At 29.1% G+C, this 20924-nt stretch overlaps 1 protein-coding gene across 9 annotated transcripts in view; it reads left to right on the plus strand.

Moving 5' to 3' along the window:
* Nucleotides 1–20924, plus strand: part of LOC129912457 (protein retinal degeneration B) — an 88996-nt gene that overhangs the window by 56379 nt on the left and 11693 nt on the right. For 4 of the 9 annotated variants that reach the window (XM_055990697.1, XM_055990695.1, XM_055990696.1 and 1 more), the window contains 14 exons: nucleotides 8276–8565; nucleotides 8667–8814; nucleotides 8963–9154; nucleotides 9320–9453; nucleotides 9517–9640; nucleotides 9706–9870; nucleotides 9956–10200; nucleotides 10624–10653; nucleotides 15228–15303; nucleotides 15355–15624; nucleotides 15683–16318; nucleotides 16388–16555; nucleotides 16664–16795; nucleotides 20730–20878. In XM_055990697.1, coding sequence (XP_055846672.1) covers nucleotides 8488–8565; nucleotides 8667–8814; nucleotides 8963–9154; nucleotides 9320–9453; nucleotides 9517–9640; nucleotides 9706–9870; nucleotides 9956–10200; nucleotides 10624–10653; nucleotides 15228–15303; nucleotides 15355–15624; nucleotides 15683–16318; nucleotides 16388–16555; nucleotides 16664–16795; nucleotides 20730–20878 — 2547 coding nt within the window. In that variant the 5' untranslated portion in view covers nucleotides 8276–8487. Of the gene's footprint in view, nucleotides 1–8275; nucleotides 8566–8666; nucleotides 8815–8962; nucleotides 9155–9319; nucleotides 9454–9516; nucleotides 9641–9705; nucleotides 9871–9955; nucleotides 10201–10623; nucleotides 10654–15227; nucleotides 15304–15354; nucleotides 15625–15682; nucleotides 16319–16387; nucleotides 16589–16663; nucleotides 16796–20729; nucleotides 20879–20924 lie in introns of all 9 variants that reach the window. The other 5 variants (XM_055990700.1, XM_055990702.1, XM_055990699.1 and 2 more) reach the window with 4 other exon arrangements.

The raw sequence follows: 20924 nt of genomic DNA on the forward strand, positions 1-20924 counted from the left end.
TCCGCTAACTTCAGTCTTATTTTAGCGGAATTTTGAATAACAAAAAAAATGTTCAAGCTACAAAAACCAAATTTATGTATTTGAAAAGCATTTAAAAAGCTACAAATTTGGAGGTCAACTAAACTCATTAATTTCAAATATTTCAGATTTTGTCCGCTAACTTCAGACTTATTTTAGCGGAAAATTCCATAATTCAAAAACTATGCGAGCTAAAAATTTTTGGTTTGCGCAACAAATTAGCATTTAATTAGCTACAATTAATGAGATAAATTTTTTTTTTGATTCCGCCACAAAGTGTCCGCCAAAGTAAGGGACGTAGGTACATTTTTGTCTCCGTCTGATCAAAACTTACGTAGGTACCTACTATTTCCAATTCTAGTTTTGGATTTTTGGTATTGCTACTTCTTTGTGTTTTTATTGCTGCTTCTGTTTTTCTCTTCCATTTAAATGTCCAGTATTTTTAAACTGTAATGAATCGTTATGTGCGCGCAAATTATAAAAAAAAAGCTGTGCTTCGTTAGAGTACCAATATCTTCAATTAAAAAAGTTTCGTTTTAAAGTTTAAAAACCAGAAACAAATCTTGTTATATTTTTGATCCCAGTAAAAAATTAACTCATTTAAACCCTTCTCTAAAAGCTTAAAATGTGTTTCTTTTCCTTATAACTGCCATTAACTTTCATTGAAATCGCGTATAAAGCCATATTATTATATAAATTCGTCTTGATGTATAGCATTGATTTTTCAATAAAAACAATATAATTTAAGTTCAAACAAATTCAGAAAATCAAGCTGAACAAATATTTTCGAAATTCATAGTCATAGTTAGTACCAAGTTAGTTTTTAAAAGTCTTCAAAAGCCAATTTATCCCAAATGTGCATGACATGTAAACTCCCTAAAATAAATAAAAAAAACAAATCGATATACATAAATACAACTTAATTGCTTGTAAGAAGTCACATCTATAATTATGAATCTAATAGATCATTTTTAAATTAACTGGAATAATATTTTGTCGTAGGGTATCTATGTTTATTTATCTTAATGACCAACCAATCATTTTCGAATCAAAAGCCTGCAAGTGTCTGTCATAAAGTATTAAAACTATAACATTCTGTTCGGACATTAATTAAGTGTTTTGCGTGTCTAAGGGTTTTATTTGTATATAAATACTGTGAAATAGGTAATAAAAAAAAAAATGAAATAAAATATGTCTCCAACCGCCAATTATGACTTGAACACGCACAAAATCAACTTAAATTATAGTCACATCTTATTAAAGAAAAAAAAAATGGCCATTTAATCTCTTCAAAAATCCTGTCTGACATTTTTATATCACAATAGAATTAGTTAATATTTTAATTGCTTTTTTTTAAATGCCAATTAAGGTTTAAAAAAATGTAAGTTCCTTACTGTTTAAAAATTTACTGTACAGAAAAATGTTTAAGATACTGAACATTAATATTTTATTCAGTCCTCGAAATATGTACCTCCAAAAACATGTTTTGGTAGACTCTCTACATTTTGGCTCTGACACTGACTTGGCTTTGGGACAAAAATTGTCATGAAATGCTAGCCAAGATCCTTAAAATAATAGCTCCACATAATCTTACTGAATTGTAATTAAATTGACATCCTTGTTTTGTTATTGTGTGCATTTTGTTATACAAAAAAAAGACACAACCACAGATTATTATGGTCCTCATGACTATGAGTACTTAAAATAAAATTTTGATGACGATGACGTTCATATATGGAGCAGAGGTTAAATTTTCAAGGATATTATTACTCTCTCTCATGTTTTGGGTGTTTTTTTAATTCTAAAATTGTTATGGGCAGACGTACATTATAAGTGCTTACAAGGACACACAAAAACGTGAGATGTAATAGTACAGTATGACTTTGTTGGTTTTTTATATTAAATGTTTGTTTTTTTTTTTATAAAATTAAATATCTAGATTTTACTATATTAACTGTGTGGGCTAAGAACGTGATGATAATGGATGCAGAGCTTAGTAATATTAAAAATAGAAAAAGTGTCACAACACACAAATACATGATAGCAGCACTGTCTGGATAAGAATTATGTATATTACTGTTGTCAAACATTATAATACTTTTTTTCTAAGAATGCATGATTTCACTGTAAAAAAAAGTATAGACCTAGTTTGCGTGTTATTTTTGTTTAAATCACCACTGTTCCTTCATATATAATTGTGGAATTTTGTTTTGTGTTTTTTTTTTTTATTAATTTCATATTATTCCTTAAAACTTACTTATGTATTTGAAAAAGTATTATAAACCTTGTTAAGTGTGTTTCATGGTCAATAATCTTTAACGAATTTATTTTTTTGAATTTTATTTATTATTGTATTAAGCAAGTGTTTTGAAAGAATTTCTACAAATATCATTTGACACAATGACACATGTTTTTAAGGTATTTTTTTATTTTGAATCTAATGACATAAAAATAAAGTCAATACGATTTCTCTAAGAAAAATTATTGCCGATTAAAAACAAGGGTGCTTGTTTTTTAGTGAAAGGGTGTTTTTTTTTGTTGATTGAGTTATGTGTGAGAAGGGTATTAGGTATAACAGCTGACATAAATTTTGTTAATTTTTTAAACTTAGTGAAAAAGTTTCGTTTGTTATAAAAACTAAGAATCTAAAAAGTCTACAAAGTTATCTTGAATGAAAGGGTGTTTTTTTTTTTTCAGAAAACATGAAATTCAGAATTGGTACCACAAAAACTGGGACAAAAATTGTACCCACATACAAATTAATAGAAATGTAACATTTAATTTAGATTCTTGGTTTATATAAAAACATGTAACATTTTGTTTTTTATATATAAACCAAGAATCTAAATAGTCTACATATAAAAATACGTATTTTAGGTGAAGGGTGTTTTTTTTTTTTTTGGGAAATAAGGAAAATCCGCGATAAGTCAAATAAAATCAATGGTATAAGACGTAAGCTTACGTTCTTTATTAAAAATGTTGTCTTAGCCATGGGAATTACGAATAAAATCAGTCTACGCATTTTTTTCATGTGATAAGGTGTTTTTTGTATGTATAGAGAAAATTTGGGTTTATTGGAAAAATCAAGTAATAGTAGTGGTACCTTATTGAAACTCAGCAATTATGTTATTTTTGAGATTGGAAACACCTGAAGCGTCTTTAAGAATATTCAAAACAAAATTGATGAGCCACCGTAACGAAAAGAAACCAAGAACAAAGGGTTTTCATATAAAAAAAATTGGGTGAAAGGGTGTTTTTTTGAGGAGACAATAAATCTATAATTGGCCCCCGAAAGCCAATGATTCGCGTAAAATGACTTAAGGAACTTAAGTATAAACGCTCAATTCAACCAAAAACTCAAGTAGCACAAAAGTCTAAGATACACCAAAATATTTGGTGTATTTTTTGCACTTTCGTGATATGCATTTTGAATATAAAAAATACACCATTTTCTCGTATAAAATAAACTCCGGTGGTTAAAAAAATATACCGATTTTGGTGTATAAATGGCACTAGTGGTATATTAAATGATCTGTTTTTGGTGAAAATTATCCCTTTGAAATTGAAAAATACACAATAAATCTATGGATAAAATACACCATTTAAATTATTCTGATTTAAAATTTGAACCAAAGTTTATTTTTTATCTCAAACAGTTTGATGAATTCTAATTCACACCATTTCTTATGAAATAAATGAAAATGAATTTTTATTCACTTTCATAATATTGCCATAAGAAACCAATGGTTAAATATGATTTTGTTTGCCAAATTTTAAAACGAAACACATTCTATCTACTAATTTTAGATGTTACCCCCTCTAAAAATCGAGCGCCTCAAAAATTTCAGTGAATTAATGATTTTTTTTTCGATTTTAAGAATCCATTTTTCAAAAATTATAATTTTTGTGTTGTTTTACATTTTTTTAAGAAAAGTTATTTTATAATGAATCGAAAAAACTAAGAATGCGGGACTATTAGGTCGATAAATATACTATTTTAATAAAATAATTAATCGCTGTCTTCTATTTTTAAATGGCGTCCATTGAAAAATATGGCGTCTCCCACATATGCATTTTGGTGAATTTTATGTCCACAGGGTGTGCTTCCTACACCAAACAGAGTGTACAAAATAAACCGTTTTGGTTGATTTCAGAATCAAATAATTTTATGCACCATTAATGGTATATTATAAAAACAACTGAATATCGGTGTATTTTTTGCACGGAATCTTAAAAAAATGTTGAAATTTTGTACAGAAAAGACAGTGGTATAATTTTTATACCACTAATTTTAAGAAATACACCATATTTTTTCAATTTTCTCAATTTTACACCAAAATTAATGAATTTACACCAATTTATACACAAGTGTGCTACTTGAGAATAAAATGAATCATTGGCTTTTTGGAACCAATTACAGATTTTCCTGTCTCGTCGAAAAGAACACCCTTCCACCCAATTTTTTAATAGACTTCATTGGTCCTTGGTTCTTATCCCAATAGCAAACTTTGTGCCAAGTATCATGAGTGTAACATTTTTTTTTTAAACGCATATTTTACCTGACGTCCTAGGTACTAATATTTTGTCAATGCAATTTTTAGAGAGTCAAGTTACTAGCTAGTCACAAAAGAAGTATTTAATAAAAAAGGTGTACAAAAAATCTAAAAAAAATGTTAATATTAAAGAAGTAATTTGACGACATCTGGTAACATTGCTCCAAACGTAAATAAAATATCCCCATAAAAAGAAGTATTGTGTCTCAAGACTTTTGTTCAATTGTCATATAATTTCTTTAGAAACAGTTTACTCAATTCTGTCTGTTGGTTTTCTTTAATAACCATTTTTAACAGCAATTTTTTTTTTTTCTAAACTATTTCCCCCCAAATAATTATAATTACACATAATTATCAACAAAATAAAAAATAACACATCATTTTGAAAAAGTTTTGTTTTGCCAAAGTAAATTTGCTAATTCAAGGGAGCAATTTTTTTTCTTGCATCCTTAATGGAGCGCCTTTAATGCACTTCACTTGAGAGCCACAAAGCTTAACGTAAACCACTTTCTTCCGCTTCTAGTTTTATAATTATAACACAAACACATACAAATACATACATATATAAACCATTTAATGTATATATGAAAATAATGCATTTTCAAGAGTTTCGCACATTAGTGGCATGAAACTCGGTCACAACAATTACGTGCGGTACATATTTTCATAAGTAGTTTTTCTTATGTCTTTCTCCTTTAACATGGCCCACTTAACCACTTTTCTTGTGTTCATGTTCACTGCAGTTTAAGGTTAGACTTTTTTTTTCTGTTTCTTTTTTTTTTTTTTTCTTTTAATGAGAGTTGGGGTAAATTTGAACAAAAGTGATGTAAAGAAAATAAATAAGTTTTTTGAAATCCAAAGATGGTGTAAACTTAAATTACACTAATCGATTTTGTAATGCATACAAGTTTTTTTAAGAATTTAAAAAGTTTAAGTCTCTTTTTTTAAATGTAATTTATTTCAAGGCAACTCATAAAATAACAATTATGACTGACGATTTACCCAGGTTCACCCTATTAAACTACTCAAGAAAATACAAAAAAAAAAAAAATAATGAATTCATAAGAATCACGTTAGCGTTCGTTACATGTTCTTGTTTTTACATTAAAGGAGCATATTAAAATTGCAAAATTAAAAAAACTTTTTTTCTTAATTTGTTATGAGTTACAAAAAAAAATCTAATGTAGGTAAAGCTGTTTCAAGTTAAACAATATTAAACATGCAACAGAGTTTCATGTTGGCTGACTGAATCGATATAAATTACTTCGGGATTACTTTTTTTCTTTTTTTTAACTTGCAACTTAATTTAAAACTCTTATTAAAACCAGAAGGTGGTTTTCATTTAGAAGCTTTTAAGGCTAATGAAGAAAACTTTATGAGTTTACTTGAAACGCTATATAGTCAATGGTTGTGAGTATAAATATACGAGTACGCATTGTTTTTTAATTACTTTTCATACTTTGCCGACAATATAATAGTGAAATGAAAAGATACTTGGCCCTTTTTTTTAAGTGGTTCAATGGTTCAAAGTTTTACTTTTGTGTAGTAGAAATGTGGTATTTATTAATAGACAATTTTTATTTTACTTTTAATAAGAAAGTAATAATTTTGTATAAAAATATATTTTGTATTTTCGTGAAACTGAAATGGAAAAGGACAGAAATTGATGTTTGGCTAGTCAGTGTGATTGGGTTTATGTGTAGATTTAGGTCCTAATTTTTGCTTCGTCATGAAGATTTTTCCCTTCATAAATTCGCATCATTAAAGAGGTTTTAAGGTCATACTTTTTGTTTCGTGAAGTCCTAATTCGTCATGAAGACTTTTTTCCTTCATAAATTCGCACCTTAAAAGAGGTCTTAAGGTTATAATTTTTGCTTCTTCAAGTCCTAATTCGTCATTAAGACTTTTTTCTTTCATAGATTCGCATCTAAAAGAGGTGTTAAGGTCTTACTTTTTGCTTTTTGAAGTCCTTATTCGTTATGAAGACTTTTTTCCTTCATAAATTCGCATCTTAAAAGAGGTCTTAAGGTCATACTTTTTTCTTCGTGAAATCTTCTTTCATAAATAAGAATCTTTAAAGGGATCTTAAGTTGATACTTTTTACTTAGTGAGGTCCTAATTCGTAATGAAGACTTTTTTCCTTCATAAATTCGCACCTTAAAAGAGGTCTTAAGGTTATAATTTTTGCTTCTTCAAGTCCTAATTCGTCATTAAGACTTTTTTCATTCATAAATTCGCATCTTAAAAGAGGTCTAAAGGTCATACTTTTTGCTTCTTAAGGTCCTAATTCGTCATGAAGACTTTTTCTTTCATAGATTCGCATCTAAAAGAGGTGTTAAGGTCTTACTTTTTGCTTTTTGAAGTCCTTATTCGTTATGAAGACTTTTTTCCTTCATAAATTCGCATCTTAAAAGAGGTCTTAAGGTAATACTTTTTGCTTCGTGAAGTCCTAATTCGTCATGAAGACTTTTTTCCTTCATAAATTCGCATCTTAAAAGAGGTCTTAAGGTTATAATTTTTGCTTCTTCAAGTCCTAATTCATCATTAAGACTTTTTTCATTCATAAATTCGCATCTTAAAAAAGGTCTTAATGGTCATACTTTTTGCTTCGTGAAATCTTCTTTCATAAATAAGCATCTTTAAAGAGATCTTAAGTTGATACTTTTTACTTCGTGAGGTCCTAGTTCGTAATGAAGATTTTGTTCCTTCATAAATTCGCATCTTCAAAGAGGTCTTAAGGTCTTACTTTTTGCCTTTTGAAGTCCTTATTCGTTATGCAGACATTTTTCTTTCATAAATTCGCATCTTAAAAAAGGTTTAAAGGTGATATTTTTTGCTTCGCAAAGTCCTAATTCCTTATAAAGACTTTTTTCCTTCATAAATTCGCATCTTAAAAGAGGTCTTAAGGTCTTGCTTTTTGCTTTTTGAAGTCCTTATTCGTTATGAAGACTTTTTTCCTTCATAAATTCGCACCTTAAAAGAGGTCTTAAGGTGATACTTTTTTCTTCGTAAAGTCCTAATTCGTCATGGAGACTTTTTTCCTTCGTAAATTCGCATCTTAAAAGAGGTCTTAAGGTCTTGCTTTTTGCTTTTTGAAGTCCTTATTCGTCATGAAGACTTTATTCCTTCATAAATTCGCATCTTAAAAGGGGTCTTAAGGTGATACTTTTTGCTTCGTTAAGTCCTAATTCGTTATGAAGACTTTTTTCCTTTATATGTAAGTTCGCATCTTAAAAGAGGTCTTTAAGTCTTACTTTTTGCTTAAGTCCTAATTTGCCACGAAGACTTTTTTCTTTCATAAATTCGCATTCTTTACGAGGTCTTAAGGTGATATTTTTCCTTCGTGAAGTCCTTATTTGTCATGAAAACTTTTTTCTTTCATAATTTTGCATCTGAAAAGACGTCTTAAGTTGATACTTTTTGATTTGTGAAGTCCTAATTAGTTGTGAAGACTTTTTTCCTTCATGAATTCGCATCTTAAAAGAGGTCTTTAGGTCATACTTTTCACAATTTCACATCTTAAAAGAGGTCTTAAAGTCACACTTTTTGCTTCTTAAAGTCCTAATTCGTTATGAAGACTTTTTTCTTCATAAATTTAGACCCTAATATTAAAAAAAATGTTCCTATTTTGTACTTTTCTCAAAATTGCATTTAATTGTTAAAACCTCTCAAAATAAAACTAACTCTTTCTTTTTCATTTTCAGATACAACTATGATAACTTCTACAAATCGGAGTCTTAGAGAAAAATCTTACAAAGAATTTTGATAAGAAGATAAAACAAAAAAACCGCAATCTAACTTTAACCAAACTTAAAAATAAGGAAACTTCCGTATCCTTAAACAAAAAGAATCTCCATTATCTCATACTCATTTATTTAATAGTTCCTGTTTTTAATCTTCTATATATTTTCTCAAAATGTTGATAAAAGAATATCGAATACCACTGCCTCTAACGGTAGATGAATATCGCATAGCTCAGCTTTATATGATAGCCGTAAGTGGTTTTAATTTATTTTTATTTTTTGGAAAATTGACCTTCTTTCTAACTCATTTTCAACCCAACTTTTTTTGTTATTAATTTTCCTCACACAACAGAAAAAAAGTCGCGAAGAAAGTCACGGCGAAGGTAGCGGGGTAGAAATCATCATCAACGAACCCTATGAAGATGGTCCTGGAGGCAAAGGAGGACAATATACTAAAAAAATCTACCATGTTGGTAGTCATCTTCCAGGATGGATTAAAAGTAAGCTTAAAAAAAATAAGAGAAATTTAATTTAAATAACAACAACATAAAACAAAATGTCTTGTTGTATCTACGCCCTCGAGGCAAAAGAAATGAAATGAATGAAAAAGATGTATAATTTTCATTTGAATTTATAATTTATTTAAAGGTCTCCTTCCGAAGAGTGCTTTGACAGTGGAAGAAGAAGCATGGAATGCCTATCCATTTACAAAAACACGATACACTTGTCCGTTTGTGGAAAAATTCTCATTAGACATTGAAACCTATTATTTTCCCGATAATGGATTTCAGGAAAATGTGTTCAAATTGTCTGGCAGTGAATTGCGTAATCGTGTTGTTGGTAAGTCCTTTTTTTAATCCCTGAAAGTTTAAATTCAATAAGAGGTCTCCAAGTTTAAGAAAAAGTGAATCCTTAGACTTGTGGGTCTCAGAAGTCTCAAAAACTTTTTTTTTTATCAATTTTTTCAATTTTTCAAAAACGTTTTTTTTTTTAACTCTCACGAAGATGTCATTGATATTGTCAAGGATCAACTTTACGGAGCTGATTATGTCAAAGAAGAAGATCCAAAACTTTTTATATCGGAAAAAACTTACCGAGGTCCTTTGAATGATGATTGGTTAGAAGAATACTGGCATGAGGTAAAATCAGCTGAACGAAACTGTACCTTGACTTCTGTCAAACTTATATAACTTTCTTTTAAGGTCAAAGGCAAAAAACAACCTACAGCTCGAAATATGTCCTTAATGTGTGCTTATAAGATCTGTCGGGTTGAATTTCGTTACTGGGGTATGCAAACTAAATTAGAAAAATTCATTCATGACGTTGGTAAGCTTAAAAAAGTCATAGAAATCCTTCGAAGAAATAAAAATTGTATTTTATAATTCTTCAAGCCCTCCGAAAGACAATGGTACGAGCTCATCGACAAGCTTGGGCTTGGCAAGATGAATGGTATGGCTTGACAATTGAAGATATTCGTAAAATTGAACATCAAACTCAGTTAGCTTTGGCCAAGAAAATGGGTGCCGGTGAGAGTGGTGATGATGAAGAAGAAGATGGTAAGTCCAAATAAACTCTATCAAAAAGGGACTTTTTAAGGACTCTTTTTAACTTTTTTTGTGTTTTTGTTTTTTTTTTTTTAAGATGTTAGCCTTTCAGACAAAGATATGGATACTGACGAACCCAAAAAGCCAAATAAAAAATCTCTGCCTCCACCAATTGTCAAAGAATCACCACCAAGTGCTGAAGCTAGTTCCGAAGAAGATGAAGACGAAGAAGAAGAAGCTGCTGAAAATTCCTCACATAGCTTGCAGCTATCTAAATCGAAATATAGCTCAAAAGGAGCTCTACATTCACCTGTTGGTTCGGCGCACAGCTTCGACTTGCAGGTGGGCATGATTTACAATACTCAGCCTGACTGAAAATACATATTATATATAGACTCTTCTTAATATAATTTCGGTTTGGGTGTGTGTACAGTATAAATAACACCTTTTCGTTTAGATTAGGTGGCAGTTGTAGTTAATTTATTTTATATAGTTTTTTCAGTCAAATCTTGGTGTGGACTTTTGATCTATATTTATAAATATTTATATAAATATACCTAATATATATATTTTATCTATATTTTACTAAATATATTTTTAAAAAAATTTTTATTTTTATCATAAAAATGGGTTTTTTCTGCATTTTATTGTAAATTTTTTATTTTTCATTTCTTTTTTATTACATTTTTTTATATATATTTCTTCCTTAAACACAAAAAAAACACAAAACACATATTTTTTTTTAAAACTATAAAATCACAACAGCAGCATGCAAAAGCTGTCCAACATAAAAACGTAAGTACCTTTTAAAAAAAAAAAGAATAAATAATCTTTAAATTTTTTATATAAATAAAAGTGAATGTATGTGTAAGAGGCTTAAGGAAATTATTTGTAAAAAAAAAAAAACCTTAGATGATAATATTGTGTAGAGCCATGATCAATACATAAAATTAAAATTTAATAATATATTAGAGATTCTCGACAAAGCGTCAACATAGATTTTTCTTTGCTTTTTTCATCAGCATGTTTGCAAAGATTTTAAAATGTTAGAAATTAATACTCAAATGGGTGCATTACATAAGGATTTTGGAAAATCAAAAAATTAATTTTTTGTCGAATTTCAAAAATCGTCTCGGCTCAGAATTCAATTGTTTCTAAAAACTGCATTCGCCTTAGCATGATACAAAAAATAGAAGATATTTTTAAGCATTGCGAATTTCAGGGTAAAGTGATATAATTACATATGCATATGTTTAGTAGTAAAAAAAATCAAGAATCAAAAGTGTTTTTCGAAACACTTACAAACTGAACAATTTTTGGGTCACTGTGGAGTATGCGTAACATTTTGTTCTATAGAAAAAACTTAAATAGTTCATATAAAATTTCTAACGCTTACCAAATTATTTAACTAATTTATTATTTTATGAGAGTTTTCTGATCCGTATTTTATATTCATAACATTATGTTCAAACATTAAAGCCCTGATCACAGAGAGAATGTTTTTAGCACCGTGTTGATTTGTTGATTTTTATACTTCTAGACATGATAATGATTATTTTAAAAGAATGCATAAACTGTCACCTTACAGGGGGTCAATGATGCCAAATTACATCCAAAATGGAAACTGAAACTAATTTTTTTCTTTCGTAGTTAAGTCTCCTGATCTCGGAAATCATATAAAAAAAAATATAAAGATGATAAGTTTTTGAGTTGTGATATTTTTAAGTTTGATTAGGTTTTTTTTTAAACATACTTATTACTTAGTATAGTATCTTGAGTAATAAATGACCAGTCTGATCAGAAAACTTGGGACGTGAATACTGAATAAAAAAGAAAAACATTAGAAAAAAAAAAAACATTAGAACAATATTTTTCGGTCGTTTTTCTAAAGAAATTTTTTGCCAAAAACACTTGCTCACAGAAAATTTAAAAAATAAAATGAAGTTTTCTTTATGAGAATATGATAACTCGCAAAGAAAACAAAGCACTTTTTTTCAAACAAGTACCTATGGGTACCTAAGTCATATAGATATGAGCGTTTCAGACAGACAATTTCGACTCTTTTTGTTACTTTTCGAATTTTTGTCTATAACTTGAGAAGCAAGCCGAATTTGAAAATTTTACATAACAAATTTTTGTTCTATGCATTTATATGGATATGAAAGAGAAAAAAAGATAAGCAAATCTATACTTAAAAAAAATTTTTTTTTTAATAAAAATTAAGGCAAAAAGTGTTCTGAAGTCAAAACATTCAGTTTTTATACAAAATAGCGGCGACCGACGCGACGGGGCAAGGTTCTAAAAAGATCTTTTTTCTCAACACGTTCACATGCGGAATCGTTAGCGTTACTCCAAAATTATTCATAAGAAGTAGTCAAACAAAAAAAAATTTTTCTCAAAAATCACATAAATATAGTTTCGAGAGTGTTAAGTTAATTTATTTATTTATTTATTTATTTCGTCAAGCAGAGTTATAAATCTCTTATAGACTACAGAATACAATAAGACTTATAATATATATATTCTACCCACCAGAGAAGAAAAAAGATATAATATTTAATTTAAATACATCTCTGCTTAAAAACATATTGAAATCAGTAATGTTACAAACTGAGTTAGCCTTATAAAGACTGTTAACCCTCTACTGCATGAATTAATATTAGCGGACGAAAAAATTTAAAAATGCTTTACATGGGTTCTTTGGGTTGTTTCAAAACGGTTTACATTAAAAAAATTTGTTTAAATGAATTAATTTAAAAAATTTGTTTATAAGCCAAATTTGGCTTCGTATGCATTAAGGGGTAAGAAATTTTACTAATTTTATTTATTCAGATTAGGTAAAGAATAAAATTAAAATTATAAAAAGATAAATATTTATCATTTAAAAACAAAATAAAGTAAAATAAATACATTGCATTACAAAAGGTTAAGAATTACTTCAAATTTGGCTCATTTTAAGCCATGGAACCGAGAAAAGAAATTTGTTTTTTCAGTTACATATATTTTTTCTGGTTCACATTCTTTCCACTGTCGAAGTAAGTCTTGCTCCAACATTTTCACCCACTCCCAGATCTTAAAAAAACTAAAAAGTAATAAAATGATTGAAAAATATTATAGGTGAGCCTCCCTCCACCTAAATTTTTTGTGGTTACGCCCCTGGAAATGGGGTTAACATTAAAAAAATGTCTCTAAAAACGAAGGGGCTCCATTTCTGAAGTAAAACATAGCTTCCAAGCAAAGTAAAAATGTAAAGGAACAAAATTTACAACAAAAAAAATATAACAAATTTTGTAGATTTTAAACCCCTTAATGCATACGAAGCCAAATATGGCTTCCGTACTTTTTGCCCTCCCAAGACCAGGCCAATCATTTTTTTTCAATAAAAATTGGTTCATAGCATACATAATAAGACAATCCATCAAAAATAAATTTTTAATTCCACTTTTCTTTCCAAACAAACGCAGTAATTAACACTTAAAGTATGAAAATATTTACACTTTCGATTTCAATGCACACGACTGATCGACTCACCTGTGATCATAAAATATACCTTTATTTTGTGTCGGACACACGAAAAAACTATCTCTATGGGTTCTCAGAAACACAAAGAAGAGGATTGTATTGAATCTTTACCATTTTTTTGTGACAGAGAAGAGAAAAGTGCATACAAATAGACAAAACCATATTTGGCTTCGTATGCAGTAGAGGGTTAAGCAAAGAAAACTTTATTTCAGATAGTTCTTTTCGAAAATTTATTGCTTAAACAGATTTATTTAGAAGCAAAATAAAATATAGATAAACCTATTTGCTTCTTTTTTTTTTGAAAATTTGTGTGACATCGAATGAAAGGTCTCTTTAAGCTTTATAAGTAAATGAAAACCTAAATAGATTTGGGGCCAGTTTGCAGAGTTGTTCAAAATCTAAACAAATAATTATTTATAATCGGAAGCATGAAGGTATCGGACCCAAGTCTCAAATCTTAAAGATATGAGTTCATACACTGAGGGAAAAAACAACTTAAAATCAACGAAAACCACGTTGATTCAACTATTTTTCGGTATGATTTTGCGTTGAAGATGAAAATTTTAAAATCAAAGTAGAACATCGTTAGTTTAAAGTGGTTTGCCGTCATAAAACATCTTTAAATCAAAGTTGTTTCAACTTTGAAAAAAAAAAAAAACATAAATTTATTAAAAATATATGTATAAAAAATTGTCAGCCGATGGGAATCGAACCTACAGCTCTTGGATCTCTAGGCAAATGCTTTACCAACGTGCTATCTCACTGTTGGAAATAAGAGTGAAAAAATGCAACAAAAGCTGAAGTCCGACAAAAATAAAAAAATTTCTTACCTTGTTTCAATTTTATTTTAAAAGTGTTTCATGTTAGTTTTTTCAACGTTAAATCAACGTCGAACATATTACATTTTACGTTGCGTTTTTTCCCTCAGTGTAGTGATCAGGCCTATCCATTGATATATAAAAATTAAACTTAAGAATAAACTTTAAAAATATCATCCAAATCCACCGAGAATGGCATGAAAATCAAGCATCTTTTGGAGTTCTATTCATAAATGAAAACAAAAAGTTCTTTTGAGCTCTTGTTACAGAGTTAACTAAACTCAAAATATTAAAAAATTGATATTTATTTACTAGGTGTACAAAAATCTTTGTAAGTATATACAGAGAAATGTGAACCTTTTTTGGTTCCCTTTGCTTATATTTTTTGATAACATTTACAATTCTCAGTAATTCAAATTTTTTTTATCAAGTTTGTTTCTTAATTTTTTCCACCTTCGGTTAATCATTCAACAATCATTTACGCTTCTCCCAAATTGTGTCCTTCAAAATTCTTCAAAATTTTGAAAGTTGAATTTCCCGTAATGTTTTTTTTTCTACGTGTTGAGAGTTTCCAAATTCCAAAAAGAATTTTTGGTAAGATTGTTCCCCAAAAATACTTATCTTAATACCATCCAAACTTTATTTAAAAAAAAACGCTAACTTTTCTTTGTAAAGGAATAATTAACATAAGACTTAAAACGTAATTGAATCTTAAAAATTGAGATTGAGCTTTTTTAAATGCCTTACCACGCAAAAATGGTTTCATAACCTTTGACTAGCTTGCAATTATTCATGACAACAAATGAACTTCCTTGAGCCTCATAAATAACAAAAAAAAAAATAATAAAATAAAAAGCATGATAAGCTTGAGCTGCTGTGTATGCAATGAAAAAAAAAATTCAAAATACTTTGTCTCTAGCTTGAAACTTGCACTAAAAAAATTCCTCTTTATTTAATAACAAAATATCCATTTAATCATTCTAAACTTTGTTTAAACATAAAGATTAAAAAAATCAACATAAATTCTAGGTTGCAAATTGGAGAATGGAACGCCTTGAAGTCGACTCCAAGTCTAATTCCGAAGAAGAATTCTTCGATTGCCTAGGTAAGATTGACTCATTCCTAGATATGCAACCATTTTGACCATCCCTCTCAGATACGAATGAGACAAACTCTTTGGCCAAATGGAGTTCTTTAGAATTGCTCGACGAAGATGATTCGCCACCAGCTCACGGTACTCAATACATGGACGATAGTATATTCAATCAGGATTTCTTGCAACGAGTTGCCTCGGAACGTGGCAATAAACGCCAGCTCCAGCAATCGGCAAGTCTAGATCGCAGTGATCATTCCCCACCTGGATCGCCGGGCTCATCGTGTCCAACGTCGATTTTGATATTAGTTGTACATGCTGGAAGTGTTCTTGGTAAGTTTTTTTCAAAAATGTCCTTAAAAATCCTGGAATAAGAAAATCCTTTTTTTAGATGCATCTAGCGAACTGACAGCAAAGAAATCCGATGTCACAACATTCCGTGCCGCATTTGAGTCCATTATGCGCCAGCATTATCCAAGTCTCTTATCTCATGTCACTATCAAGATGGTTCCTTGTCCGTCGATATGTACCGAAGCTCTCGGCATCCTTTCAAGCCTCAGTCCATATTCGTTTGATTCATCGCCCTCGGCCGCAGACATTCCAAATATCGCTGATGTTCCTATTGGGGCGATTCCTTTGCTGTCAGTGGCATCGCCAGAATTCCATGATACTGTTAACAAGACTGTTGCTGCTGCCAATATAGTCTACCATGAGTTTTTGAAAAGCGAAGACGGTCGAGGCTTTTCAGGACAAATCGCCATGTTGGGTGATTCGATGGGGTCGTTGTTGGCCTATGAAGCTTTGTGCCGGACAAACGGAACGAATCGAGATGAAGACGATCGCGTTGTTGACATTGAATTGGATGCAAAGCGTTTGTTGGTGGCTCCATCGCCGAGAAGACGCAGATCGTCGTCTTCCAGTGACACTCGTTTGCCAAAACTCGACTTTGAAGTGAGTGATTTCTTTATGTTTGGTACACCACTGTCGATTGTTTTGGCATCACGTAAACTCCATGACTCAAGACAAAGTGAGTTCAATTTAAAAAAAAAAAAGTCTCCAAAAAAGTCTCCAATGATTTTTTGATTTTTTTTTTCAGATTTAGTAAAACCAAACTGCCTACAAGTTTACAATATGTTCCATCCTACCGATCCGATAGCATCTCGCCTCGAGCCATTGCTTAGTGCGAGATTTTCAATGCTGTCGCCAGTGAATGTACCACGTTATGCAAAATATCCACTTGGCAATGGACAACCTTTGCACTTGTGTATGTTCACTGACTTTGATACATTTGAAAAAAGTTAGTGTTAATAATTGTTTCTAAAATTTGGACCTTTTTTTTTGGGGGGGGGGGTTTTATTATTTTCTTTCACAGTGGAAATAATTCAATCACATCCGCAACAATTTAATGATCAAATGTATTATAGTCGACGACTGTCGGATGCTTCTATGCAAAGTACTATATCTGGCTTGGTTGAAAATGTATCGCTTAGTACAATTAGTTCGTGTAAGTTGGTAGTTTCTAGAACTAAAAAAATGCTATTGCTATAATAATAATTCTTAGACTAATTTTATTGTTGAAATGCAAATACTAATTTTAAAACTTAATAATTTTTTTAAAAGTTAGAAAATACATATACAGTAATAAAAAATTGTTCCTAAATTAAAATCCAATCTCGTTAAATCCAAAAAAATTTAAACTGCTCTCTGGAGGTCCGTTTAACTTTATAAATCCAGATGTAAAATTCATTTTCACAGTGTTCAGTTGTTTTGTAAAGTATTTTGTGAAGGAAAAATAAAGATAAATGCAAATTATACAAAATTTATTGAATAATCACACAAGTTTTTTTTGAGTGAATAATATGAACACAAAATTAAATCCTTGGATTTATGAAATTCAGGTTTGATGGATTGGATTTAAAATTAACTTTAATCGAAACTAAATCCAGAGTGAATAATATGGCCATAAGCTTTAAAACACTAAGATAACACTGGTTAACAAAATTAAACTTTTATTTTGTTGCCGGAACAAAAAAATACTTTTTTGAAGGTTTTCGGTGTGCTGAACTCGAATCAGAAAAAATTAATCAGCTCCCGTTTTTGAAATATTACCGTTAGAAAATGCAAAAAAACGTTTTCGGATTCGAATTCAGCACACCGAAAACCTTCAGAAAATTATATTTTTGTTTCGGCAACAGAACCCTTGTTAACCAGTGTAATAATAGTAAAAAACAATTGTTAAAAGGTAAACGTACGAGATAAAATTATTTATTTGTTCTTAATTTTGTTAATATTATTTTTCTTAATTTTATAAAGCTTATATATCATTCATAAGTACCTACATACAAATGCATACAAATTCAAAAAAAAAAAAATTTCATTTTAATTTTACTTACTGAATCAAAATACATTGCAAATTACATAATTTTTTTTTTCATTAAAACTGTAAAAACTCGAACTTAAAAAAAAAGTTAAAATTTGATATATGTATGTATCTCCAAAATAAAAGCTCCTAGAAAGAAACCAAGATAATTTTCAGGCTTACTGAAGTTCAAATATCTACATTAAGTTATCACCGTAAGCAAAAGAAAAATTCGAAGGATGCTCGGAGACGACTATTTTGGATTTTTTTTATTGAAAACATTAAAATTCATAAACGAACATCTTGGTATGCTTCTTTCCTTCTAAAAACATTTTTTTACAAATCTATCTATCGAACAAAATTCTTTCTCGGTATGATAGAATACGCAAAAAAAAGTAGGTAGGCTTTGAAAGTTCGTCTATCTGTATATAGGCTACAGAAAAAGAGAATGGGCCATTTCACTTCAAACTTGGTACCTACATATGTAGTAGTTTTTGGAGGATAGCTATCAAGTTTTTTTTAGAACTGTAACACCCCCAAAATCTGGTCACATGCCAAAAAATCTAGTTTTATTAAATTTTATCAAAAACCTATTTTAGATTTTTACTTAAGATATAGGTCCTATGTATTCAATTTCAATTCTGTCTGCCAAACTGTCATGTCAGTCTGTCTGTTTAGGCTATAGCCTAAACGGATGGACCCATTGACATGAAACTTGGTACATAGCTCTCCAGAGAGTTTTTTGGAATTAATGTTTTTGGACCAAAAATAACGGTACCTGTCATATGTAAATTTCAGAAAAGCTTAATTTTCTCGAAAGCGGCTAAAACGATCTTGTAAAAAAAAAAATCAAATGTTACTTAATGACGAAAAATGGTAGTTTTAAAATTATTCAGCCTATACAGTAATGGTATAAAGTATAAAGGTCTATTCAAAGCCTTAAAAATCTAACTTTGGAGAAAATTTGACAAAGCTAAATTTTTTGCAACGGATGAAAGTCCAAAAAAAAAATCGATTTTGGTTCAAAAAACAATTTTTACTTGCAATATACATAGGTACTATATATCAAGTTATGCGCATTCGTACAAAAAAAAAAAGTTGAGATAGCATTTTTCCATGACATTACGATGGTAGAGAATGCCAAAAAAAGTAGGTCCCGGAAGTCCGTCTGTCTGTCCGTCTGTCTGTCTGTCTGTCTGTAAACGAAGCTACAGCCTTAACAGATGAACCGATTGATGTCAAACTTGGTATGTAGCATTATTTGGCGACTCTCCAGAGTGGTTTTTGGAATTAATTTTTTTGGACCAAAAACGGCTCCAACGATTTTGTTGAAAAAATGTAAGTTTAAAGACAAGGTCTAACTTCTAATAAAAAAAACTTTTTTTAAAAGTCATTATTATTAACGGTACCTGCCATAGAATAGTTTTTTTTTTTTCAAATCCGATTATCTCCGAAAATGCTTATACGATTTCAATGAAACTTTTTGTGAAGAAGCATTTATATAATTTTAATATAAGCCAAAAATAAAATTTGAAAAAAATTATTTTTGGATTTTTAAAAAATTTTGAAATTTTGTTTTTGAAAAATCAAGTTTTCGAAAACGGGACATTGAATTTTTTCGAAAGTTTGTTTTTAGGTGTTGATTAGTGATTTCTACAAAATGGCATACCAATTTTATTTTAAAACTTTTTTTCCAAGAAATTATTTATAAGAAATTAGTTTTTTTTAAAAAACGGCTCTAACGATTTTGAAAATTTTTTTTCTAAAAATGCATCTTAATACATATATCAATCAAAACTGCATACTTGTTTTGGAGGGCAATTTGATTTCAGATTTTATTTTATTTTGTACCTATAGTATATAGTTATATATAGTATATAGTTCCAAATTTCTATATAAAAAGTCTTAAACATTTAAGCAACTTTAACTCTAAAAGCAAGTTCGTGCATTTTATTTGTATTTGTAACTGAATTTTAACAACGTTTTGGATAGTCAGTGCAACAAAATCTACAAAACGGGATAGGTTTACGCCTGCGTATATTTTGAGTGTAATTACTTTTTTCAGTATTCCTCTAAAAATTTTGAACTTTTTTTTTGCATATATTTTATTTTGCACTCAAATTCGCTTAATTCGCTTTTTTAACGAATAAACGTTTTTTACAATTTTTTTTTTCATACTAAGCAACTTGAACTCTAAGAACAAGTTCGTGCAACTCAGTCGTGCATTTTATTTCCTACTGGAAATCATACGAAAATGTTGCAGAAACCTTATACAAAAATTGTCATAAAATAAATGGGTCTTAAAAAAAAAGTGATAATGATATTGTTTTCAGTTTACAATTTTTTGTAATTATTTATAATTTTTATTGAGGATGGATTTAATATTATAGTCATAATATTCTTTATCGTTTTTTTTTAAGCTTCCTTTTTGTATTTTGGCTAAATTCAACTATGATTAGGTTGATATAAAATCATTATAGTAAAACTGGACGCATTTATTTATTGTTGTCGTCATAATTGAATCATTATATTAATATAAAATAGGTTTTACTGTAAATCAGAATTCTTAACACACATTTTTATTTTTAACTCATTTCTATAAGTAAATATATCTAAATCTATCGATTAAAGAACAAAATTTTTATTCTAAAAACTTACCAGCACTTTAAAGATGTTATCTATTTCAAATACAATAACGAAGAAAAAAAATAATAAAAAAAATATTAAAATTATTTTTATTTTAAGTGGAGCGATTGAATATAATTCAATTTTTAAGTTTAAGTGACCTCAACTCACTTGAACTTATAAATTGAATTATTTCAAATATAGTATCTAAAAAATCTAAAAAAAATTGTAATAATTATTATTATTGCCACTACTATTTTTTTTTTTTAATTATTTATTGGCGCACAAAGTATTTCAAATGCTAAAAATGCTAAATTTTATTTTTCTTCTGACAAAAAAATTTGTTTTGTTCTAATGCCAATAAAAATACTCATAATCATTAACTCGATTAAATTCACTATCTAGGATATCCGGTTTTTTTTTTTTTTATTTAATTTCGATATAATTCTTCCAGTGCAACAAAAATGGTGGGGTACAAAACGTCTCGACTATGCTCTCTATTGTCCAGAAGGTCTCAGTAATTTTCCAGCTCATGCGCTTCCACATTTATTTCATGCCAGCTATTGGGAAAGTTCTGATGTCATTGCTTTTATTTTAAGACAAGTAAACAACATAATGTCCTTATATAATCTTTCGTCCTTAATTTATA

Source organism: Episyrphus balteatus, chromosome 2 (genome assembly GCF_945859705.1).
Source record: "Episyrphus balteatus chromosome 2, idEpiBalt1.1, whole genome shotgun sequence".
NCBI classification, from domain to species: Eukaryota; Metazoa; Arthropoda; class Insecta; order Diptera; family Syrphidae; genus Episyrphus; species Episyrphus balteatus.